The sequence below is a fragment of the Tenrec ecaudatus genome, chromosome 9 (assembly GCF_050624435.1).
Source record: "Tenrec ecaudatus isolate mTenEca1 chromosome 9, mTenEca1.hap1, whole genome shotgun sequence".
In the NCBI taxonomy this organism is placed as follows: domain Eukaryota; kingdom Metazoa; phylum Chordata; class Mammalia; order Afrosoricida; family Tenrecidae; genus Tenrec; species Tenrec ecaudatus.
The window spans coordinates 86,464,425-86,490,363 of NC_134538.1; the positions used below are offsets into that span (position 1 = coordinate 86,464,425).

At 46.4% G+C, this 25,939-nt stretch overlaps 1 protein-coding gene across 1 annotated transcript in view; it reads right to left on the minus strand.

The window, feature by feature from the left end:
- The window catches only part of DNAH11 (dynein axonemal heavy chain 11), a 319,324-nt gene that overhangs the window by 160,029 nt on the left and 133,356 nt on the right, over positions 1 to 25,939 (minus strand). The window contains exons 37-44 of the mRNA XM_075557332.1: positions 24,497 to 24,589; positions 22,359 to 22,553; positions 21,399 to 21,476; positions 19,061 to 19,193; positions 15,133 to 15,260; positions 12,980 to 13,128; positions 5,577 to 5,727; positions 1,724 to 1,855 (exon numbers count right to left, since the gene is read on the minus strand). Of these exons, the coding sequence (XP_075413447.1) occupies positions 1,724 to 1,855; positions 5,577 to 5,727; positions 12,980 to 13,128; positions 15,133 to 15,260; positions 19,061 to 19,193; positions 21,399 to 21,476; positions 22,359 to 22,553; positions 24,497 to 24,589 (1,059 nt within the window). The remainder of the gene's footprint in view (positions 1 to 1,723; positions 1,856 to 5,576; positions 5,728 to 12,979; positions 13,129 to 15,132; positions 15,261 to 19,060; positions 19,194 to 21,398; positions 21,477 to 22,358; positions 22,554 to 24,496; positions 24,590 to 25,939) is intronic.

Sequence of the window (25,939 nt, forward strand, 5' to 3'; positions counted from 1 at the left end):
GTTTTCTGTGTCTGCTTCACCCAAGTTGCCACCTTATCACCTCTCTTCTGAACGCTTCCTAGCCAGAGATGTGGCCAAGGTTTAAGGATGACGATGGGTTGACTGTCCACTGGGGAAGGCACAGCTATCCATGTGACACCCAGCTGCTGGCTGGAATGACCCGGGAGAAGCTCATCATGTCTGGGGACAGATCAGCTGGGCGAAACGTGAAGAATCATGATAGGAATGGAGAGGTCTCTCCTCTGTCAACGTCCTACTCACACCATGTTTACCTATTTTGTAATCCTGGAAAAGGAGGCCCCCTGAGGAAACCATCGGCAACAGGAAGATTCTCTAGATGGCTTCCATGAAGGCCCAGAAAGCTACACGCGTGGGTTGCAAACTGTTGTGAATGAAACACGACAAGAACACCCTTCAGGAAAACCACACGAAGCCAACCCAGCACTGATCAGAAACTATGGTGTCTGCGAAGGGATAAAATAAGCCTGAGGAAGCCAAATGAAGCCCAGATTTAGCTAGATGAGTGATAGTAACCTAATGCCAAGAAGCGGAACAGGCACACACTGCTGCCAACCGCTTATTTAGGACCGGCCCTGAGCAGAAGGCTAAGATATCTGTCAATGTCATCCCCTGCTGACATTCGGAAACATCCAGGGAAGCCTGGGAAATAGGCTTGTCACTGAATTTAAATACACAAATGCAGGGCTACCCTTGGAAACACAATGACAGAGAGCAGGACAGGGCACCTCAGTGGGCCTGGGCTTTGGAGCAGACCCACAAGGGTGGGAATCCAGGGACTGTCATTTCCCATCAACATGACCTCGGACACATTGTTTTGCTTCTTTGAGCGTCTCCTTACCTGCATGATGAGGGTACCTTGAAGAGGTATTATTGGAAGGTGTTTGAAAGACCGTCAGGTGTTTGAAAGCCTCTGGACAGCCCTGAAGTTAGAATAGTCTGACTTTGCATGGGGAACGTGCAAGTAGTGTGTGTGTGTGTGTGTGTGTGTGTGTGTGTGTGTGTGTGCGCGTGTACTTTTTTTAAAGTCAAGAAGTGGTTGCCTGCACAGAATCCAAAGCCAGGACTGGGCTCTGCCAGAAATGGTGGGAAGATACGGCAGAAGTTTGCCGCCAGCTAGCGTGAAGACCAATGTAAAGAATCAGCCAGTTTGACTGTGGTTTGTGGGTGATTGCCCTGGCCATGGTATGGGCGACTAATTAGCAGTAAGAATGCCTACAGACACGGAGACCTCTCTGAAAGTTATTATGGGGGCCCAGGGTCTTTTTAAAATGCTGTGCTCCTGAATTAAGGTTGTAGGGTTGGAGAAGAGGAGACTGTCTTGACATTTTACCAGTGAAATCAAAAGTGTCTGAAGATCATCAGGTGTTTAGCTAAGGAGAAAGAGTGCCTCCCAGGTTTTTACCTGGAGTACCTCCGGTGTAGCACTGACAAAAAGAAAGAACAAAGAGGCGGCAAGACACGGGAGGGATGAAGGGTCCCACCTCAGGACAATGGGTCTGACTTTCCTGCTGGCATTGCTCTGGAGGCAGCTGCCAATGGCCAACCTGGGGCTGAGAGAGAGAGTGCACTGAAGGCCATGACTTTGACATTCCGCCTGCGGAAGGTGACTGTACAGGCTTAGCGGAGAACAGGGATTTAAAGGAGATTCACGTTTTAATATTCAAAGAAGAAAACCCGTTCAGTTAATGATTTCTAAACATACCTGGTCTTGTAGGAGTGTGCCTCCGAATGCCCAGATACAAGCAAATGCAAAGTAGGTTTCATACACTTCTTTGGGGCTGTCAGAAGGCACGTTTTCAGGGGTCAACAAACACTCCAGAAGAGCACAAACAGTCTAATGAAAAAGAAATAGCCATTCATTTGAGACCAACAGTTTTCAAAACTGGGGAATTGCTTCGGCTCTTCTCTACAGATCCACTGGGGAGAGAGCCGTCCTTCACTTCTGTGGACTGGTGGTGTTGGCAGAGACAGAAATCACTGCCTTGGGTTTCCTAAGTCAATGGTGGAAAGCTTTCATCATTTTTAATAATGTGGGTCTTCTAGATCATAACAAGCTATGGGGGTGGGGAACCCTCAAAACTTATGTTTCCCAATTAATGAACACTGTGAGAAATAAATATTGTAAGACTGCATATATATAAAACATCAAGACTGGGCGAGTCTACAGAGATCTGAGGTTAGAGGTCACCACGCAAGTGGGGAAAGGGGAACTCACAGTTTAAGGGACACTGAGCTTCTGTTAAGGAGAATGAAACAAAATCTAATGGTTGAACAAGTTCTACAGGTGAAGGATGTTGAAATAGCTAGTGCTCTCTTTTTATATAGCTACGACAAGAAAAAAACTACCATAAACATTGAAATACATATAAGTGAAAAGAAAAACAAAGTAATGGGTCTCAAACTATTACCTTTTAAAAAATAGAGAATCATCACAAAACAGAGTATCTGATACGCCACGTTCCCTCTAAAAGACAGACTCAAGACAGGATTCCTTTTCAAACCGTGCGACTCCACAGTCTCACTGGGAATGACTATCAATGGTCGTGAATGCGCACGACCCCGATGTATGAACAGCACTTGTGTAATGGTTTTCAAACTGCTGCACATTTAGATCATCCACTTTCCTCTAGTACTCTGACAGTAATTTTCCCACCTGTTGTCACAAGTTTAGAATGTCACACTGGCAGCCTTAGCCGCTGGCATAATTTAGGCACCAAGATAAATATAACCGGGAAGAAATAAACGCTGTTCAAGAACATGTCCTTCAGACACGGCAGGTGAAGTGCAGTGCACTCTGTTGGTGTTAAGCGAGCCCTGCGTTCGGGGCTACCACATCGGTACCGGGAATGTGGCGGCCACACAGCCTGTGTCGAATGAACTCGTAACCAGCAGTGAGCACACTTCCTGCCAAGTTCTCTGATGCACAGATATATCTGTGAATATCGTCACTGGTCCCCCCAAAGCTCAAGGTGCCATGTCCCCTGTTTTTGGAGGCAACAATGGATTTTTGTCCCTCCCGCCCCTAGCAGTGGAAGCTACCCCTCTGGAGCACGCACGCTCTGCCTTGCTGGCCATGAAGAGGGTGGCGGGGAATCACAATCAACATGGAAATGGGGTCTTGGAAATAATCTTCCAATATGTTTTACCTTAAATAGCTGAATACCTGTTGTATTTTTAAATCTCTCTTGATCTCCATTATTTAGCATTTGTGCTTTATCAAACAAAGCTAACCTTCTAATGAAATAAATCTCACTGATACTTTGTCAAGAGCAATGACGCGGAACTCCAGGGCGCTGTCATTTCTGCGGAGAGGCCGTGTTGTTCTAACAAACATCCGGGTCAAACACAGGCGACTGAAGGCTGCACACCAAACACTGTTTCTCCAGTTGAGGCTGCACATGATCCTTCAGAAAAGTGTTTTGCGCCTGAGGCTGACAGTGAACGGAGACGTATCACAGCGAGTCTTCTGAAAGAATGGATTCCCATCACTAAAACTACAAGTTAGATGCATTCCCTATGTTGGGGACAAAGTTCCTTAAGCTCTGTGCCTTCTTCATAGCCCTGTCGGTCACCAATTCCCATTGTGATAAGTAACCACAGGAAAGCGGGGACAAAGGACCTGGGGCTTGAGTGACATTCTGAATACTACAAATGCCGGGAAGTCAGGTTAACCCCCACGGACCTTTTTTCACACTACTCTTGAATGAAGAAGTTCACACCACAGAGAATCACACAAATACACAAGTCAACCCGAGAGAGAACACGGCCATGCTTTCTGCAAGGATTACACCAGAGGAAGTCTAATTAGACTAAGCACATAGTTAATTCATTATGAATAAATTCAGACCTGCTTTCAGAAATAAATTATACCTCAGATAATTGCTGTTGAAGACTATCGTTTACTTAATTGGTGTGTGAATTATCCCTCAACCCCTGAACTTTCTCTTCTTACTATGCTGGTAACTCTTTCTAATTTAGCCTTTAAACACATTTGGTAGCAAGGAACTTACTTACTAGTAACAAAGTCCTTAGAAGTTGATTTTGCTTCCACAGGGTCTGGGGGGAAAGGGCTTCTCTTTGTGGTTAAGCCTTTTGGGAAGTTGCATACTTCCAAAGGCTGGGGACACTTTCCCTTCATGCCCAGACTAAGATCACAGCCTTCATTTCTGTGTGCTGTGCACTGTTTTCACTTGCTTCCATGACAACGTAGCGCATATACCCTTCTCTTACCAGATGCCTCACGACTTAGGATGAGAAAGAAAAAAACAAAACAAAAAACAGCCCTAGGAAATGATTCCCCTTCAGCTACACTGCCACGGCCTCTAAAGCTTTGCGAGAGGAGAAGGGAGGCCAAGGACAGGGACGGCCATGGAAGGCGGGTGACCACACGCTTGCAGTAGCACCCCAAGTTCCCCCTTGTTCTTGAGGTGACATTTTAAGGGGAGCTGCTTACTTAATTTGCATGCATCCAAAGGCTCCCTGCGGAGCGAGCACCTTCTGGGGACAAGTGACTGAGACAACAGAAGTCAATCAGGCTTCTAGAACTTTGTTCTTCTAATTCTATTCAAATATTCTTGGAAAACAAAGAAACAAACTTGAACCTCACTGCCTTCGCGTCAAGGCCGACCCCCCATGACCCTAGAAAGACAGGAAAGAACTTCCCCCAGGAGTTTCCAAGATGGAAACTCTTCCCAGGAGTAGAAAGCCACGTCTTTCTGCAGAGCTGGCGGACGGTTCAAACCGCTGATCTCAAGGTCAGCAGCCTGACGTGTCACCACCACGCCGCCAGGGCGCCTTTACATGCTATGAGGTGGGAACAGGGGACTCAATGAACACACATCGTGCCTTCTCCGTGCACGAGGGACAAAAGCATGGCCGCTCCTGTTCAGATTTACAGCCTTGTCAACGCAAAGGGGCAGCTCTGCTCTGCCCCACAGGGCCCCTGGGTGTCCGGGATCTAACTCGAAGGCAGTGAGTTTTGTGTGAGTTCCATTTTCTAGTTCACGATCCCGGGAAAACACCAACCACAAACCCAGAGGCAACAGCGTGTGAGGCAGACGCACACCACATGGATGATGTCATGGAGAACAGGCAAGTGCCTAACGAGCTACGGCCCTACGGCGATTCTTAGTGGTGACGGGCAGGTGGCGGGGAAAGGACAAAAGGACGCCATGCGTAGCAGACAGACCAGGAGCGTCTGTGGAGGGGGACGAGAAAGCTGAGAACAGATGAAGACAGTTGTACAACACGCTGAGTATCACTAACACCGCCAAGTTGCACACGTGAAGAAGGCCGGAGGGGCAAAGTATGCTTTGTTGCAATGTGTTTACAAAATATCACACACACACACACACACACACACACACACACACACACACACACACACACACAGCCTTGGGAAACATGAACCTGGGGAGGGGATAGGGTGGGTCAATCAAACAATTCCAGAAAGCTTGCCTTCTTCTTGACCAAGCAAACCCGTCCTGTCCTCTTAGCCACGGCCTGCTGCCCTGAGGGAGCCAGGGCTAGCACGCCACCTCCAATCACACACAGACCTGCACCAGGCTGGGCTCGGGGACCGCCGTGATGGTTTTAAAGCTGGTTCTCAGCTTCTCCAAGCAGGCAGGAACATACTTATCAAAAAGAATCGTTAGGTTGGCCTTTTCTGATTGATGCTGCCTTCTGTCTATCCAACTGGCCACATACCTGAAAAAGAGCACAGGGAAGCTTTTATGGTGTGGAGGCTTCAAAGGCCGAGCTTCACCCAGTCAAAAGCAGCGCCCTTCAACGCAGCTGGGCGCAGCACTTCAGGGACACACTCAGGGAGCGCATTCTACGGCTCAATCTGCAAATATTTTAAAACGGCCCTTTAAAAACTCTTCTTAATGGCCATTTTGCCTTAATAAAGAGAACGTAAAAGAAACTCCTAATAGCACTTGAAGTCAAACACAATAGAGCCTAAGTAGGCCATTACGGGGCATTTGTCAGGAAGTGCAGGGTGTCATTTCCTAAAGGACTGAAGCCAGGCGCGTGGCATAGGCCTTATTTATGAAAACAGCTTGGGGTTTTTCTTGATTAATATTGGCATCAATTGTTTAGTAATGAGAAATCTGTTCAAAAATAAAAAGGTGAAAGCCCCAGAGGGACGATTTCAGACCAACCCTCCCCTCTTCCCTACTGGAAAGCAGGGCAGCTTCGGATAAGTACCTTTCCAATGACAAACTAAAGATCTCAGCCCTGGATGCCTCATGTAAACCCGCAGCTTAGAAAATGGTACCAATTCATGCACATTCACTACCTCTTCTCCCTCCACTGCCCCTGCCGTCAAGTCGATTCTGACTCTCTGCACCCTATGGACAGGGGTGCAGCGCCCCTCTGGCCGCCCAGGCTGTAATCCATTCCAGGAGCAGAAAGCCTTGTCTTTCCCCCGAGGAGCAGATGGTGGTTTCCAACTGCTGATCTTGGGGTTCGCAGTCCAACGCATAACCACGAACTACAGCTAACTTTGCAGTCAGGAAACAGCAATAAAGTAAAGCCTTCCTTCCTTGCACGCATCCTAGTTTCTAGGATGTAACTCCACGAGATCATCGACAACAAAACAGTTGCTCAGAGAGTTCTAGGGATGAAGTCGTGATAATAAATTCATTTCCCACTGAGATTAGAGGAGCACCTGGATTCGCAGACAGGTTCCAGCTAAACTTTGCCTTAGGATTTAAACATGCGAATGTCTCAGAAAAACCAAGGCAAGCGGGCTAACAAAAGCCTCCCATTGTTTTCCAGGAGGTTTTGTAACAGGGTTTTATGAACGTACTGGATACATTGATACTGTGGTTAGGTTTATATAACGTCCCCTGTTCAAAATGTTTGAAGGCCCAAGAGCAATCGTTTTCCATTGGAGGCACGCTGACTGCTGGCAACTTGACAGAGCACTTCTCTGGGTGGGGGCGGGCCTCCTGCTGCAAGACATGACAGTGCTGGTGACCCACGGACTGGGGACGCCGGCCTGGCAGCTCCATCAGCTGCCAGAAATGAACCCACACTATGTAGAGTTTAACATGGAAACAAAAACAGAGAAACAAGAATTGATGAAAACTTAGTATGTCGAGCTTATTATGAACAAACAAACAAACAAGCATTGGCTTGTTGTTGTTGTTAGGTGTCCCTGAGTCAATTTTGACTCATCGCTGGGGGCAGCTAAGACCAGTCTATGAATCACGCTCGCTGATTTCAACTAGATGGCTTTATTGTCCTCACTCCGCACTTCCTGAGAGCTTTCTGAGGACACTGCCTGAGTAGAACTCCTCATTAGGGCGTTCTGGGCTTTAATCCTGGTGGGAAGGTTACCTAGTGGCTCCGTGGATGAAGCACTGGCCTGCTAACTGCAAGGTCAGCCATGCAAACCCCCCAGCTACTCTGCAGGGAAGATAAAGCCCCTGCTCCTGTGCAGTCACAGTCTGTCTCAGGAAGTCTAAGGAATAGTCTTCTCTGTCCCGCTGGCCCACTTTGAGGCTAACTTGACTTGACGGAGGGAGTTGGGGCTTTTATTTTACTGGTTTTGTTTTTAGTCTTTCGGGAAACAGATCTCTCTCTTGTGGAGCAACTGGGTCGGTTCCAACCTCCACCTTTTCTGGAAACAGCTGAGCACTTTAGTGTCTTGCCAGCAGGGTTTCGTGGGGATTGCCTGGTCCATTGGGCCAGACTACTGGCTTTACTCTGGGCTTCATCTTTTTAAGTGTATAATCTCCGACAAGCCCCATGACCCCCTCGGACCTCAATTTCCTCATCGGAAAATGGACGAGCTAATCATATGTACTGGCAGACTGGCAGGCTGGTGTGGGGAGTAAGCACCTTCCCTCTTGGTGCCTTTGTGAAAGACAGGGGTGCAGAGATAGGATATGCAGAAGGGCTCAATGGCAATGCCAGGCGTACACCTCCCCACCCACCCAAACCCCATCCTGCCCATCAGGAGGAAGGGCGATGAAAGCAGTTAGGAATAAGAGCCCCAACACCGGCCCTAGAAAAGAAAGGTGGGCTGTGCGCTGAGGTTCCATTGGCTGGGGACAAACCGTCCAAGGGAAAACCTGTCTGCTTCCACGAGCAAAGATGCTAATGCACAAATCACTCCACCAGTGCTAAGTTCTATAGCAAGAAGATGCACTCACAAACCAGGAGGCAGAATGAGCCCTGACTGTACTTCAAAAGGGAAACAGGAACAAGCCCCCAACGGTCTGTGATAGGGGTCAAGTACGCCACAGAGTACAGGGAATTTAAAAAAAAAGCTATCTTGCTTGACAATTGTTAAAAATTTTATATATACAATATTATCACTACAATTTAGAATAAGTATTGAAAGAATTTAGAAGCAATGTTATATTTAGGTTGTGTCATCTTGGCTGTGTCAGGATTTGCGACAGTTTTGCAGTTTACACCTCCTAGTCTCTGATGACCTAACACTATGTAATCACGCTCTGTCAGTTGTAAGCCTCAACAATGGGATAAGACTGGAATGGAATGCAATCTTTCTCAGGGCACAGCCCATTGATGCAGCCACTGTGTCAATCTAGCTCATTGAGGGCCTTCCTCTTTTTTTGCCGCCACTCTACTTTACCAAACACAATGTCCTTGTCCAGGGACTGCTATCTCCTGACAGTATGTCCAGAGTATGTAAGATGAAGTCTTGCCATCCTTGCCGCTAATGAACCCTCTGGCCTTACTGATTCCAATACAGATGGGTTTGTCCTTTTAGCAGTTCATGGTACTCAAATATCTCTCTTCTTTTAAGGTCTTCCTTATTCACGGTCCAACTTGCACATGCACCTGATGCAATGGCGAGTACCATGGCTTGGGTCAGGCACCAAAGTAGCATCCTCACTCTTCAATACTCTCAAGAGGTCTTGTGCAATAGATTTACCCAATGCAATGTCTTTTGATCTCTTGACTGCTGTTTACAAGAACACTGATTGTAGAGTCAAGTAACAATGTCAATCTTTTCTCTCTTTATCATGAGGTAACCTGCTGGGCCAGCTGTGAGGATTGGGGTCTTCCTTGCATTGAGTTGTCATCCACACTGAAGGTTAAATCCTTGATCTTCATCAGCAAGGGCTTCAAGTGCTCCTCACTTTCAGCAAGCAAGGTTGGGTCATCTGCATGCCCCAGATTGTTAACAAGGCTTCCTCCAACCCTGATGCCACACTCTTCTTCATATAATCCAACTTCTCTGACGCTTTGCTCAGCATAGAGATTGAACAAGTATGGTGAGAGAATACAACCCTGACACACACCTTTCCTGATTTTAAGCCATGCAGTGTTCCCTTGTTCTATCCCCATAACTGCCTCTTCATGCATGTACATATCCATGTTAAATATCTAATAAATATGAAATAAAAAATGTTTATCTATATTATCTGACGTAGCTGGTTTGTGGTTTACTGTTACTTCCTGCCAGTGGGAAGTGAGTACCTAAAATATATAGTCTTTTGATTGTCCAATTCTTCTCGATATGATTACACTATTGAATTGTATGATATGTGAATTAAATGCCAATAAAATGTGAAAAATTAAAATAAAAGATATGTTCTAAAAAAAAGATATATCTCTGTTATCATTGGTTTGCTAACTCATATAAGATAGGCATGGGAAGCAAGCTCAAGGATAAAGCAACAGGACTGATGGTCCCAGAGGGACTGGGAGTAGAAGGAGAAGGGAGAGGGAGTGGTGAATAAACAAGGCCATCAACAGGGGAACTAGGGAATTAAAATCAACAACAAGGAGAACATAGAGAACCTGGGGATCCCAGCAATCCAGCTGAGAGGAATTAAGAGGCAGAAATCGGGTGAGCGTGATGGTGGGTCAGGAGGAAGGGAAAGGGAAACACGAAGGACCTAGAAAGTAGAGCATGGACAGAGGTACAAGCCTAGATGTGCACATATGTAAATGCATTAATTGATAAAAATAGTTATTGGCCTAGGCACATGTATTTATATGGAACGACACTGAGGTTGTAGATGGATTTCAGGCCTCTGCTCATACCTTCCCTCAATGCAATAATACTTTGTTCTAATAAACTGGCATTCTGTGATGCTCACTCTCCCAGCACAGTCACTGAAGGCAAAATGGGTGCATAAGCAAATGTGGTGAAGAAAGTGGATGGTGCACGGCTATCAAATGGTATAGCATCTGGGGTCTTAAAGGCTTGAAGTTAAACAAGCAGCCATCTAGCAGAGAAGCAACAAGCCCACATTGAAGAAGCACACCAGCCTGTGCAATCAGGAGGTGCCATCAGGACCAGGTATCAGGCATTGGAAGACTCAAAACAAACAAACAAACAAACAAACAATATATTGTTGAGAATGAGGGGGGTCAAAGAAGAGACCTCAAACCCATCAGTAGAGAGTGGGACATCCCCTCACAGAAGGATCACAAGGAAGGGATGAGTCAACCACAGTGGAATATAGCACCGAGGCTTCCTCACCCCACACTATCATGATCCCAGTCCTGCCTTTCACTGTGGGCTACACTGGAGCATGTGCACAGGTACAGATAAGAGATAAGGGCCCATGACACATGGAATCATTGCTACTAGGGGGAAGTAGGGGAGAGAAGGTAGGAAGAGGTAACCAATCACAATGATCAACACATAACCACCCCCACCCCCCGCCACACACACCCACTTCCACAGGAAAAACAATAGAAACCACCAGGGAAGAGAGATAGTGGTCTGTGTATGATATGAAAATAATTATAATTTACCAAGGGGTCATGGGGGTGGAGTGAGGGAAAAAAGAGGAGCTGATATCAAGGCAAATAGAAGGTAAATGTTTAGAAAACAATTATGGCAACATATGTACAAATATGCTTGATACAACTGATGTATGGATTGTTAAAGAGATGTAAGAGCCACCAATAAAATGATCTCTTAATAAATTTTTTTAAAAAATAATAAAACATAGTTTTTTAAAGCAGTTTCCCACTATTTTGGAAAAGAACTTAGATGGAAACTTTGATCAGATACATGGAAATTAAAATCTCCATAAAAATATATCTAATGGTCAAGGTGGAGCCAAGTCCATTAGAAATACAATTTGGGTGTCTCTTCAGGCATCCTGTGGTCTTTGACTTATGGGATGAAAGTCTTTTAAAAAAAGAGGACCTGATGCAGAGGGCTTAAGTGGAGAACTAATACTTTGAGAGTGATTAGGGCAAAGAATGTACAGATGTGCTTTATACAATTGATGTATGTATATGTGTGGACTGTGATAAGAGTTGTATGAGCCCCTAATAAAATGTAAAAAAAAAAAAAAAAGAAAGAAAGTCTTTCTTTAAAGAGGGCTTTAGACGGCACTTTGAGTCTCTCCATGTGATATGATGAAGGCTGGACATTAGCACCCAAGACTACCACCCTGGTTTAGACTTCTCACATAATGATAATAATAGTAATAATAATAATAAAGTCATTCGTTCCAGCAGCCCTATCTAATAAAACGCTGCACACAAGCCTGGACATAGCTTTGCTTTGTTGTAGCGTGAAGGGATGTGATTTCTCAGGAACAAATCAAATCAGCACAAAGCAAAAAAGCAGCAGCAGCAGCCAGGGGTCTGGCAGGAAGCAGATGCTGAACTCCAGTGAGAATCACATGCAAGGATCACTGGAAGGCGCCTGTTTACAAAGGTGTGGGGAGGGAGCAGGGACCCCACAAGGGCTAGGGCCTTGTCTCTCTGGGTGTAGCAGAGGCAGGGTGATTCTGCTTATGTCTGCCAGGTCAAGAGAAGGAAGAGCTAGCAGAGCCCCGGAAGAGAAGGATTCCCTGAAGAGAGCACCAGAGGGGAGATCCCCACTGTGACCTGGAGCGGAGAACACGGCCAGGCCATGCTGACCTGACCCTGCAGGAAGGAAGCCAGAGACAGAAATAGCCTGACCTCACTCGCTCTTTCCCCACACTCCTGCCAGGGCTCCTCCTGGGCCAAACTCAACCTCCTGTGATGTGGTCCAACCAGGGCAGCCTCAGTAACACAGAGCAGGGGAGGAAGGGTGGAGAGCAGATCCAGGGGTGGGGTGGGGGGGGGCGGGGAACAGAAGACATCAGACACAACAGTGCCAGGCAAAAGCATGTGCTCACCTGCAGGGCTCAGATGCTACTCCTGGGGATGGCATGGGACCTCCGAGATGAGAAACGTATGGAGACAAAGCAAAGGGACACCATACAGCAGCTCTGCTTCAAGGCCTCCCCACAGTCATGTATGCACGCCAGACACACACAGACATGCATGTGCACGCTGAGTAAAGCGTGCTTATCTAAGTGCCTTCTCTGAGCTGTTTGTAAATGTTATTGTGTCGTTGAGACATTTCACAGCAAAGCATAAGCCAATTCTGCCGATTCTTCATGTACCGTTTAGCGCCGTTGCTTCGACCTGTGCAGACATACACACCCTCCTCTCCTGAGAGGCTGTCCTCACTCACATGAACTCACCCTTCCCAAGGTTCTGCACAATCTTTCAAGTGCGACTGGCACTTGGAGGCCATAGAGACAGTTCTTCAAACAGCCTAATCAAACGACTGTTGTGATTTAGCCATTGATCCAACAGAAGATGCACACGCACAAGAAGATGCATACACACAAGACAGGGCTCCGGTAGGAACAACAAAGGCCCGTTGTTGAGAAGCTGCCATCGAGGCAGGTCCCAAGGCACGGCACTCCCATGGCTGGCGGAGTAGCGCTGCCCCACAGGATTTGTCTGGCTGCCGTCTTCCTAGAAACCATTCTCTGGGCCTTTCCTGCCTGGGTCTGCGTAGGCGGGTTTCAACAGCCAGCCTTTGGGGGCCAATCACCTTTAAATGGGCCTTGATTAATTTAACATCAATGCGGCTTCAAACAATGGCACAGTTTTCCCTTTCAAAAGGAATTACTTGGATTCTGTTGTGGTCCACGAACTCCGATTAAGTAAGAAATACTATACTCACGGACTCCAGCCCAAATCTTGTGGATTCACGTAGAGAATCCCAGCCCTGGAAACAGTAGCTGGCGTCGCTGTCTGTAAGTGATGGATCTCAAACAGAAGCCTCATCGAGGGCGTCAGGGCCACACGCTCATTGCTGGCCAGGGTCAGCACCTGGATGGGGCAGCCCAGCGGGAAGCACAGACAGACGTCAATTATGAGCAAAGGGCATGCTGCTGACGTGGTGGCCATGCCTTGCTGCCACCAAGACGTCGATGAAGACTCATGTTGACCCCATGTGCGCAGAGCAGAACTGACCCACAGGGCTTTCCAGCTGAGAGTGCTCAGAAGCAGCCCACCAGGCCTGGTGGCCCATAGCTGGAGAGGGCGAGTTGAGGGCATAACCATTTGCTTCATATCCAGGGACTCTAACCAGTCCGGCCCGTGGTCACCAGGTGGGTGTGGGGGGAGGTCAGATGCTCACAGGCATCTTCCCTGAAGGCAGTCCCTGCCAGACTGCTGTCTCTCCACACCACAGGGGTGGGGGCCTGCGACCATTAGCTTGGTTCCTGTAGGTGGAGTTCACACCCCACTGATAAGGGTCTCTATCAGTTGAGCTAGGGAACAGGCCAAACTGATCTGTGAAATCCAAGATTAGGCTGCCATCCTACACCTAGGATCCACCCATCTTGTCATATGTATACCCCCAATCCCTCCTCTTCCTATTGTGTATGTCCCTAGACCACCCCCTCCCATTACTGTATTACCTGGAGCACAGCCCCTTCCTGTGATGAATGTCCTCACCTGTAATTAGGGGGCTTGCATGTCCCCAGAGAAGATAAAAAGCCTAGGCTAGCATTAAAGACTCTCTCTCTCTCTCTCCCTCCACGGGGACCTTCAAGCAGGGCTGAGGTGAGCCTGCTACCATGAATCGTGTCTGACTCCATTTATTTCAATACTTCTATCTCTCACGCTCTCTATAACTTTACTACGATCTTTACTTATTATTGCTGTATAATTGTGCCTACCGGACCCGTAATGATGTGTTAGGGGCTGGCTTCCCCTGACAGGTGGGCTTCTGGGTGCCTGTGGTCCATTGGTCTTTCAGGATGTAACCTTTCAGAAGCAGATCACTGTCCTGTCTTTCAAGGTGCTTCTGGATTTGAACCACCAACCTTTTGTGCCCAGCAACACAAAACAAGTACTCTCTGCCAGGGGACGCCAAAGCCTCTGCACCCAGCCTGAATAAAGATTGAGGACCACATGCACCAATATGGACTCATTAATGCCAGCCTTTAAATAACCGTGGTAATTATTAGTAAGCTAAATACTAGACTTTTCATGCAAAAGTCAATTACGTGAAAAGGGTCTAATGCCATTACAAAGTAAACTTTCTTTAGAACCTAAAGTACCACAATTATCAGGGATCCTATAGAAACCCATCCAAGTATAAAGATCTCCGAGACCTGTATTTATGATGAACAATGTATATATTCATCACGGTTAATTAATTTAAAGTGGGCATGGATTCTGTTCTGCAGTAAGGAGGATTATTGATTCCTCTCGCCTGACCCTAATGATAGACCTTGCTTCACTTAAGTAGTACCTTCTAGACCTGCTGTATCACCTTTTGTTTTTTTCCTGGGAACACGGGATTAAATAGCAAAACGCTGGGGACTGCATCGATACCCTGTCACCACCGGAACCTGTTCACTTGAACAGCAGCTACGTGCCTCTGTCCAGCACAGGGTACAACACACTCGTCCATTGTCCAAACATTCCATCCTAGTGGACTACACGCTCACTGCCACTGAGTTGGTTCTTCCCTCGGAGCTTCCGAGACTGGACATCTTTAGGGGAGCAGACCATCCCTGGCCTTAGCAGCCGGGTGCCTGCCCATTTAAGATGCAATGATTTTTGCTTTCTTAGAAACGGGCAAAGCTCTGTACGGACTAAATTCTTCAGTATGTATCGCTCTCATTAAAGGTGATTAAATTTCTACCAACGAGAAGAATGTATGACCCTGAAATTATGAGAACAGCACCACTTAGCCAAACAGGGATGACGTACAGAACGCCAGGAGATTGACAGGACTAGCGTCAACGTCAACAAGGGAACTCAAGTTGCTAAAGCACAGGCGGAGTTATGGCTGAGGTTTCACACTGAGATGCCATTCACCTTGTTATCATCCATAGCTGTATTTAGTGATTCAATCCACATGGGATCGATATCTCCATCCAGGACGATCCATTTTGGTCCATCGTGCGTAAGATTTGCTTGCTCTCTCAGAATGGATGAGAAGAGACCTAAAACGAAGAGGTTTTGTTAACTGCCACCGAGGCCTGCCCGGATTTGCCTCACGGCGGTCCCCACACAACTGCACGAACCATTGCGACATGGGGCTTTCATAGGTTGATTTCCAGAAGTCAGCTGCCAAGGACTATTGCCCTCAGGGTAAGATGACATCATAACACACAATGGAGTTGAAAGCTATTGGTATCTAAAATATTTTTTTCTGATTGCTACTAGAAACTCTTTCATCAGTTAACTAAAAATAATGTAGCTGCCTCTTTCTGGTGAGTGGGAGTCTGGTGGTGTAGTTCTTATAAGCTGGGCTGCAACCCATAAGGTCAGCAGTTCAAAACCACCAGCAGCTCTGAGGCTGAGGGGGGTGGGCAGGAGGAGGGCAGACTGGAATATCTACTTCCATAAATAGTCACAGACTCTGAAACTCACAGGGGTTGTGATGAGTCAGCACCGGCTGGATGGCAGTGAGTTTGGTTTGGTTTGGTTGGTTCTGGTGACTGGGATATAAGCCATTCAAGTTACTCCTGGGCCCCACGCCTGGCTTTGTCATTTACCAGTGGACAAGTTGCCTTTCCCCAGGAAGGTTCCTAAGCTTCCCTACATATCAAATAGAAATAATAGTAGCTTCCATGACTGGAAGAACAGTCATGGGAATTTACAGGAGGTCATGTACATAAAACTCATAACTTATCCCAGATGAAGACATTCTTCTTTTTCGTGTTCAGGATCTATTTTAGACCAAATGTTAGTTTATTTCTCCTTTCTCTATTTTTCTTTAGCAATATTCACTGTAGTCCTTTTTGAGAAATATGGTGACTGGAAGTATTTCAAGTTATCTTTATGTAACAAGAATAAACCTGTGTGCTATGTAAATCATCCGAGAAGCTGGATTGCAGGGAGAACCATGCGGCATCAAGATCGGAGGAAGTCTTATTCACAACCTGTGATGTGCAGTTAATATCAACGTGCTTGCTGAGAACGCGGAGGACTGGAAGCCCTCTCTGATGAAGAGGAGGATTATAGTCTTCAGGTTGGAATATAACTCATGTCAAGACAACCCAAACCCTCACTACTAGACTCATAGGTAACATCAGGAGAAAAGGCTGAAGTGGTCAAGGAATTTTGTCTTGCTTGGATCCATAATCAGTGCTCATGGAAGCAGCAGTCAAGAGGTCAAAGGACACCTACCTCAGTCACATCTGCTGCACAAGGCCTCCTGAGAGCACTGAAGAGCAAAGACGTTGCTCTGAGGACTAAGGTGCACCGCGGTGTTTATCACATGCCTCATGTGCATGTGAACGTCGGGCAGAGGACAGGGAAGACTGTAGAGTCACTGATGCCTTTGAACTGTGGTGCTCGAGAAGAATATTGAAAATACCATGGACTGCTACAAGGACAAACCTATCTGTCTCAGAACAAGTAGGGCCAGAGCGCCCTTCAGGCAAGGATGGCAAGGCTTCACCTTATGTACTTTGGGCAGCTTTTCAGGAGACCAGTCCCTGGAGAAGGACATGATGCTTGGTAACAGCGAAGGGCAACAAAAAAGAGGAAGGTCCTCAAGGAGATGGACGGACACAGTGGCTGCAGCCATGGGCTCAGCCATAGGAACAGTCGTGAGGACGGCCCAGGACCGGGCAGCATAGTGTTCAGTTATCCACAGGGTCGCTATGGACCAGAACCAACTCAATGGCACCTAAACACCACGACGTAGATAAATGGCTGCTGCCTTCAGTCTAGTTTATAAGTCAGTGTGAAAAACAAAATCCTCACCACCAGCCCAACAGACAACAACATTATGAGCAGATAAAAGATGGAAGTTGTCAAGGATTTCAACCACAGGCTTCATGAGCCTTTATTGTGGTTCCAAGAACATCTTGAGCGACACAGAGGCTACAGCAATGGGCTCAACTAGCAATAGCCTTGTGAGGCTGGTGCAGGACCCGGCAGTGCTTCGTTCTGTTGTAAATAGACTCTTGGGGGGGATGGAAGTTGATTCAACAGCACTTCAAGTGGTGTCCCTAACGTGTATTTACTAACTACTGATTTTTCATAGTCCCTGACATACTCCAGTGAACAAACTTGCCCCTTCCGGAAAGTGGGGAGGTTTTGTTTTCTGTGAAGCATTGTGTGCGGGCACAAGTGGCAGCCGCTATGGAACTGCCGCCACCATTCATAACGAAGGCCCTGTCCTGCTGGTCTCCCTTCCACTGCTCTCACAGACTTTCAGCCAACGCAGACACCACCCACATCCCCCCATCAGGAGACAGAACTCAGCGAAGAGAGTGAAGTTGGATTGCCCCACCAGCGAAGGAAAACTGTCCAGAAGAACAGAGAATGAGCTACTGTAGAGACAAACTTAGGGGTGACATGTGGCCAGACGTTTAGTAATGCCGGCAGGAAGGTGCTGTGCAGGTAAGTGGAGGCAGAGCATGGCCAAGGGGCAGGTCACTGAGTGCACAGGGCAATGAAGCTTGGCGTTGTCAAGGAACAATCAGGAGCTCAGTGTGGGGCCAATCTTTCACCACTGAGCCAAATTCTAGCTCACGGCCACTCCAGGGGAGCCACACTAGAATTGTCCTCCCTAGGGTTTCTCGTGACTGATTTGTTGGCAAGTACATGTCCAGGGCTTTGTTTTCAAGTCATTTCTGGGTGGGCTTGAATCTTCAACCTTTTGGTTAGCAGCCCAGTGCATGAATGTTTGCACCCCTGGATTCTCCAAGTGAAGAGGCAGAGAGCAGGAAATGAGGGACCAGAGAGGGGGGTGGGGCACATCTAAGCACACAGAGTCTTGGGAGCCAAGGAAAAATGCTAGGTTTTTGGGTTTCTTTGAAATGCTAGGTTTTAAGGATGATCCGAATCCACTGGAAATTTAAAGTGGAGAACTGACATTGTGAAGAAAGCTCTGTGCTGCGGAGCAGCGACGAACTGGAAGAAAACCATGAGCAGACGACTTGTCATAGGGCAGGCCGAGCTCGGATTACTACTTATGTCACACATGCACACGCACACGCACACACAACCATGAGCAGACGACTTGTCATAGGGCAGGCCGAGCTCGAATTACTACTTATGTCACACACACACACGCGCGCGCGCGCGCGCACACACACACACACACACACATGAGCAGACGACTTGTCATAGGGCAGGCCGAGCTCGGATTACTACTTATGTCACACACACACACACACGCGCGCGCGCACACACATGCACGCGCACACACACACACACACACACATGAGCAGACGACTTGTCATAGGGCAGGCCGAGCTCGAATTACTACTTATGTCACACACACACACACACACACACACACACAGCTAGCCTACTGGATCGTCTGGTAGGGTGGGTCTAGGGCTGACAACGAAAGAGGTGCCAAGGATGAGGTCAACGTGAGGGCACTTTAGGAAGTACTAACAGCCATAGCCAAGGGATTTGCAACTACTTCCAAAGCAGGACACGGGAGTTTGGGCTCTGGCCCCTACAGCGCTGTCTTCTGCGAGGCATCTCTGAAAGGCCGTCCTCAGCCGTCCTGTGGACCTCCCTGCAGGCTTAAAGGGATCCCTGGTGATAGTGATGGGGGATAAAACGCACAGTCGGAGGATACATACGCCGAATGCAAATCAACCTCTTTCCAACTCTCCTTTCATTTATAGACTAGCAATGCTCTATTTCCAACAACCGCAACACATAAACAGGAAATCCGTGTCTATGACTAAAATTTGCTTGGACTGAAAAATAGCATTCTAGATAGGAAAAAAGGGAAATGCTCGCACTTCCAAAGGGGAACACTACTTGCCATCTTTCCACTCGCGGGTAGCACGATGTATGAAGCCAAAGAGCTCATCTGTTGTCACAGCTTTAGGGTTTAAGTCATTCCAAATGGGCTTCTGCTTCATGTTAACATATGTTTGGTTTAGTGTTCGCAGAATCTGAAGGGAAGGAGGAAAGGAGCTGAGAAAATTCATACTAATTTTAAGCCAAATGCAAAGCCCAGGATTTTTCTTACTCATGATCTATTTCTGGGTGTTCTGTGTGTGCTGCAATTGAAAATTGGGCGGCAGGTGGGGGTGGGGTGGGGGTGGAATAGGTATGCATATACATACTCACAATCCTTGGAGGCAGAATCCATTCACCCAATCCTTTGAATGATTTAGATGAGATTAAGTCACTTTATCATTTGAGAATTTTAGTCTTGGGGGACCAAATGAAGGACATGATCTGATTTAAGCTTGCTGTTCATGCTAGTAACACAGGCCCTGCCTGGATTCTTTAGATCAATTGTTCTCAAAACTTAGCGAGCATCAGAATCAGCAGCCGAGAGCTTGCTAAAAGCACAGACTGTGACGAATTCCTAGGTAACAGCAACAGGTTGGGGCTGATAACGGTCTTCCTAGCAGGCTCCCAAGTGGTGCTAATGCTGCCGGTCCAGACAGGCTTGCATTCTAGTGATCTAGAACAGAGACTGTCACCACGAAGGGAGGGGGTTTTGCGATTGGCATCTAGTGAGCAGAGGCCAGGGATACTGCTACACATCCTACATGGCTCATGACGGCACCCACAACAAAGAATTATCAGTGGTCCAGCTGAAACTGAGAAACCCTGACATAGATCACAGAGCAAAAGAAACCCTGAGGGTAAGAACTCATGTGGCAGGTGCTTAATGGACACTGTTTAATCCACTGATGCCCCAAGACTTTACTGTCGCCTCTCTCTGAGAAACCAGGGTTTCTGTTTCAGGTATTTGCCATCCTGATTTACTGAGAGGAGTTTCGAAGAACTGCTGAACAATGGCTGCACCTGGCGACCGAGGACGTGGCTAACCCGCAGGGGCCTGGGCAGCAGTGCTCTCATTGAAACGACATTAGTGAATGTGGAAGGAAACAGAATCGGAGACCTCTAGATGAGAGAAACCCAACGCCGTGGGAATGGGAACCTCGTATTTTTAGAAGCCATTCATCTACTAGAAATTAGAGAATTTAATATTATCCTTTCTTGAACCCCAGCCCATATCAGAAACGTACTCTTAACAAAATAATTATAAGCCTCACAGTTATCCACTTTAATATTTCAATGAGCACATTTTTCAGTAGAAAAAACTTCCTATTATCGAGCTCCCTTTTGCAAGGGTTCTCCCTTTGGGTTCTGCTATCAACGCTGGCGAATTCTGCAGACACACATGCCCTGAAGCCCCTCTGGACTTGGGCTACTCTGGACGCTCATACCCAAATACCCCAACTCAAATACACTCGGTTCTGCACATACAGTGGTCCAAACAACACAATAAGTTTGCTGCCGGGACTGTCGGTAGGACCAAACAAAACCAAGCAGTGAGCGACAGGCGAGGAAAATGACACCCACCACCCATAACTGTTGCACGCAGTAAATCCTACGTAACATACCGCCTAACATGAAAAACAAGACCGCCATTGCCACGGAGTGGATGCTGACTCACAGCCGGTCAATTCCCTCTCACAGCCACCTGAGGACAGGCTGTAACTGCCCCATGTGGCTTCCGAGGTGGGTTGGAATGGTCCGATGTCTGGCCTACTGTGGTGCCAGAAGTAGGATTCTAAAACATGTATTTTTTCCATGGCTTCCTTTCAAGTTTGGCTTTGGCCTTCCCGAGGGCTACAATTTTTTAGATTGAAGGCAACATCTTAAAGATTTTTTCTCTCAATAATATGAGACCATTTAGGATGGTTTGGCAAAGATGAGGAAGAGATTTTGGTAAGTGTGGGGAAAGCTAATCCATTCCCGCATACCTGATATGTTTTCCAAAGACGCTTAGGATATTTTCCTCAGATAAAGGAGCTCAGCTCTAGTGAGAGTGTTGCAAGGTACAGAAAGTGGGAGAACATAGACTAAATGCGTGAAGAGGATGCTGAACATCCCAGGTGCAGGACCTTGTCTCCATCTCAGCTCACTGGTCCTGTATGAATGCAGTGTTATAGCTGCAGCCCTCCTGGCTGGTCAACGGTCAGTCAACGAAAAAAACAGCATCAGAGAGTCACGTATTTGAGCCCCGAATTATGGCAGGCTTCACTGTGGAGAATTCTTACAGACAACATTGAAAACAGCAGGCCCACTGCACACAAAGATACTCCCCTAGCCGAGAGCAATCATTGCCAACCTACCTTACTTTTTCCTGTGCCCGCGTTGCCAACCACAAAGACGGAGTGTCGCACGGCCAGCAGCTCCTGCAGCTGCACCACCTGCAGGTCAAAGGGTCCATCACTGGTCGCCATGGATGAGTTGGTGATAAAAAGCTAACCCACCCTTGGTTGTGCGGTCCTCCTCTCTGTACAACCCCAGCCAGTTCCTGCGGGCATCCAGAATCCACCACAAGGGGAAACTAAGTCCCGCGTGAGGACACAGGAGGGAGAAGCATGTTAAACATTACTCATGGAGTCACTGAAGCAAGCAGCGAAGTTCTGCTTCTATGCGGGCTTTTCTGCACGAAAACCAAAGACTCTTCGTGAGGTTTTCGGCTGATTTATCAGGTGGTCAAGGGAAATGGCATCACCTGCACATGGGTAATGAATGGTATCACCCCTAAACGATCTGGAATCGGTGCTACTGCCTCTTGTTGAATGCCCGCGTAGTCACTAAATCTAGGTTGGACAGGCATATGGGCTAGCCACTGATTGGCCAGATAATATCTTCCTAAGTTACTCTCCTAGATGTTGACATTTCTACCCTAAGCAAAGCGTATGGTAATGATTTTATTCCTGTTTTATTTTTTTGTCTGGTTTGGTGTCTTTATTTATTTTTATTTTTTCTAAAATAGAGGGTAGAGAGAACAAAATCTCTTGGTGTACATCACCAAGATCCTGTAAGTTTTATAAGCCAATTAATGGTATGGTTACCACTGAAGACCACGACTTAATCATATTGAAGTTTTCACTTGCTCACAGAATGAGACAACTCGGATATTTACTGATGTTTACTTGGCAGAGACTGTCACAGCAGAAAGTCTCTTCTAAAAGAAGTCGGGCCAGTTCCATGTAAGCTGCCGTTTGGTAGAGTAGCACTCAAGGGCAGTGATTCTCAGGGGACACCCAGAAGGCTGCCATGAAAGGTCAGGGCTCCTTTACTTTGAGGATGAAGCTCTCCTCCGGCTGCAGGTGGAGCTCCAGGGTAGACTGCTTGACCATCTCTTCAAAGTGGGGTGACCTCCTCCGGGGCACCTCCAAAGCAGGAAACAGGTCACCAACCAGACCCAGGAACACTGGGACATCGTCGGTCACTATTTTAGGCATATTGAAGTCTCTCAGCGCTCTCATCAGTACCTAGGAAGGAGAACAGAAAGCATTTCATGAGAAAGCCAACACAAGGTCTAGCCAACCTCTACAGAGCTAAAGGGATTTTTAATCTGCTTCTCTAAGCAAGAGACGGTGATACTGTTCTGTATTAGGGTGTATCCTATCTATTAAAAAGCAAAAAACCAAAAAAGAAAATGACCGACCCCAAACTAAAACCCATGTGCCATGTGCCATAGAGCATGCCTGGGTAGAACTGCATCCAACTAGAAGCAGATCACCACACCCTCCTTCAGAGGGGCCTCTGCGTGGGCTCAAACCTCCAACCTGTTAGATGGCAGACAAGTTTGGATCACCCAACGACTCCATTCTATGTCAAAAGCCCACGGCCATCCAGGGTACTCCACCCTGCACAGGATTTCTGAGGCTGTAAGTCTTTACAGGAGCAGACAACATCATCTTTCTCACTCATGCAGTCGGTGGATCGGGACTGTTGACCTTGCAGTGAGCCATCCAGTGCTTAATCAACACTGCTAACAGAGAGTTTTCTACCTATCCCAAACCAAACTCCCTGCCAGCAACTCGATTCTCACTCACAGCAACCCTACAGGACAGAGTTGACTTGCCCCTGTGGGTTTCTGAGACTCTGGATCTTGATGAGCGTTGAAAGACTCATCTTTCTCCCTAAAAATAGCTGGTGGTTTCAAAGCGCTGGCACTGCAATTACCAGGCCAAGGGCTACCCTCCATACCACCAGGGCTCCTTTTATTTAATGAAAATTAAATGCTTACAAGTTAACATATCACGAGATATAATAAATGAATCTTGAAATAAGACCCGTGAGGAGACCCTGCCAAATGACTTGGGTTTGATCTTGAGGAAGGGTCAGGGGCTTGTCTTGCCCTAAAGACACAAAGATATAAGCACGCCAATCCGATCAGATCATTTTCTTCCTAGTACTCTGAGAACCTCAAAATGATAACTCGAAGTGTTTTCACTGTTTGTTGTTTTTGTTGTTCTCTGTTGGCTGAGAAATCACCGAGAGCTTTAGATTTTAAAGGGGGTAACCCAAAAGGCAGGACAACTTTTGTAGGAAGCACTAAATGTTCCAACAACAATAACAGCAGGAGAAAAATAAATGGGAGGAAATCTTGAGGCCAGCATGAAGAGGAAGAGAGAGTGATATTGGAAAGGTAGAACATCAAATAATAAACATCTCTTAGATGTAAAAAACAAAACTAAGAAATAGATTCTGTTTTCTATTTCTCAAGTTTAATTGCATGTACGTAGCATTCTATACACCTTGCTTTCATCATTGAAGAAGGAAAAGTGGGTAAGGCAGCCGTCAGTTTTCTCCCCAGGAAGCATAGATGTTTCAAATAAACGCCACCACATTTGACTGGTGTTGGCAATCACCTTTCCTATTCCATTCTTCCTGCCCATCCTACATCCCATGAAATGGACATACTTTTTCAATTCAGTTATGTTTTCAGGGGCTTTTCCAGAAATAATCCCTCAACTGACTTATGTTTTCTAACGGTTCCTTCTAGGAAGTCCAACGGTGATTTGCTGAGTTATTATATTTTGTGCAAGTGACTCTGTTTTTGTGAACCATGCAATTCCCTCATGCATCAGTTTCCCATGTGCACTATGCAGGTGCTTGCCATTGTCAGGGGTGCATTATATGCAAAATACAGTCCTTGATTATAACCTTCAAAATAAATGTTTTGGCTGATTTTTCAAAAGCCCTTCCAAAATCAAATTTTCTTTCCTATATCCATACCCTTGTACTCAAGAACACAGGTGACTTTTCGTAACACAAGAAATGCTAGTCCTTGAAATATCCTAGATTAAAACCAGGTGCGATATATTTTAGGAGGCATGCTATACATAATGCACCATCCAGGTATATACTTTCATTTGAATGGAACCAGTTAGCTCCTCAGGCAATGACATCATCAGCATAGCAGTACCTGGTCTTCCGGCCTATTTTTATCTCCGCGTTTCAGGGAGCCAGCAACAACCAACACAGATTTAATAGCGCGAAGTCCCCAGTCATAATGATCCTGAAATCAAAACATAGGTACAGTGTCTCAAAAACATTATGAATGAATATGACTTTCATCCCACAAGACAAAAAGTGAAAAATAAGAGTCTGGATAAACGCGCTGGATTTAAAACAGTATCTTCCTCTCTGTTGAAATACCGAAAGCCATGTCCTTGCAGTTTTCCTGCTTCTTGCCTACTTTCTGGGTCAGCAAATCTTTTCTTCCGAGAGCTTTTCATCGCAGCCTGTGTCGAGGGCTCCTATCTTTTGCTCATCTTTACATAACCCTACTGACTCAGCAGTGAGACCTCCTCCTTGTTTCCACCTCTAGCCAAGCCTCATCTCTCCAGTGGTCCAGTGAACACCTTGATAGTCTATTCTTTTCTGGCCTTCCATCTCTAATTGCCCCAAGCTCTATTTCTAAACATTTAGATGCCCCTGCCTTGATTTTGACAGTTACTATAGTAAAATCCATATTAAAATTCAATTATAAGCCAGTACTTCTTTGAGATGGCCATTGTTTCTCTAAACAAACAAAAAACCCTCACTGACATCAAGTCAATTCTGACTCATAGTGGTCCAATAGAACAGGGTAGAACCTTCTCTGTAGGTATTTTAAAAAGTTTTAGTGGCATATAATTCACATATCATACAATTTAGTAGTTCAATCACATCAAGAAGGGTTGTACCATCATCACTACAATCAACTTGAGAATATTGTCTTTAATTTTGTACTCGTGGCTATTAATTCCCCAGCCCCCTGGCTATGCCCTCAAGGAACCCAGTTAACAGATTTACCTATTCTGGATCTCATATACAGTAAAGCAACTTAAAGAATGAGACAAAAACTAACAACAACAAATAAAACATTAAAATCTCAGTAGGAAAGAAAGCAGAAAAATGTTAATAACTAAAACAAATTTAAAATATCAAAAAGGAGATGTTTTTCTGCCCTGACCAGGTCTCCTTTCCTCCTATTTCCTCCCATTTATCCATGCATCCATTTCCATCCCTACTGATTTTCCTCTTACCGAACTTTCAGCACTTTCCCGTTGTAATTGGCTACAAGTGTCCTAGGAATTATTAGAAAGACCTGAATTCAAATCTTGCCCCCGACACTTGCTATCTGTGGGGTTTGGGCTGGTTACCGCCACATAGTTATCTTGCCTGTAAAATGGGGCTAGTACTACCAAGCTCATACACCTGTGGAGATGTAAAAAGGTAATGCATGGCACCCGCTCCCCAAACCTCAGTGTCCTGTCTTTGAAATGCCAGTGCGCCTTTCCTCCGCCGTTGACTTCCCATTTTTATTTCATGTAAACCGACTCTCCTAAGCCAGTTCTCTGAAGCCTGCTTTTCTGCCTCCTTG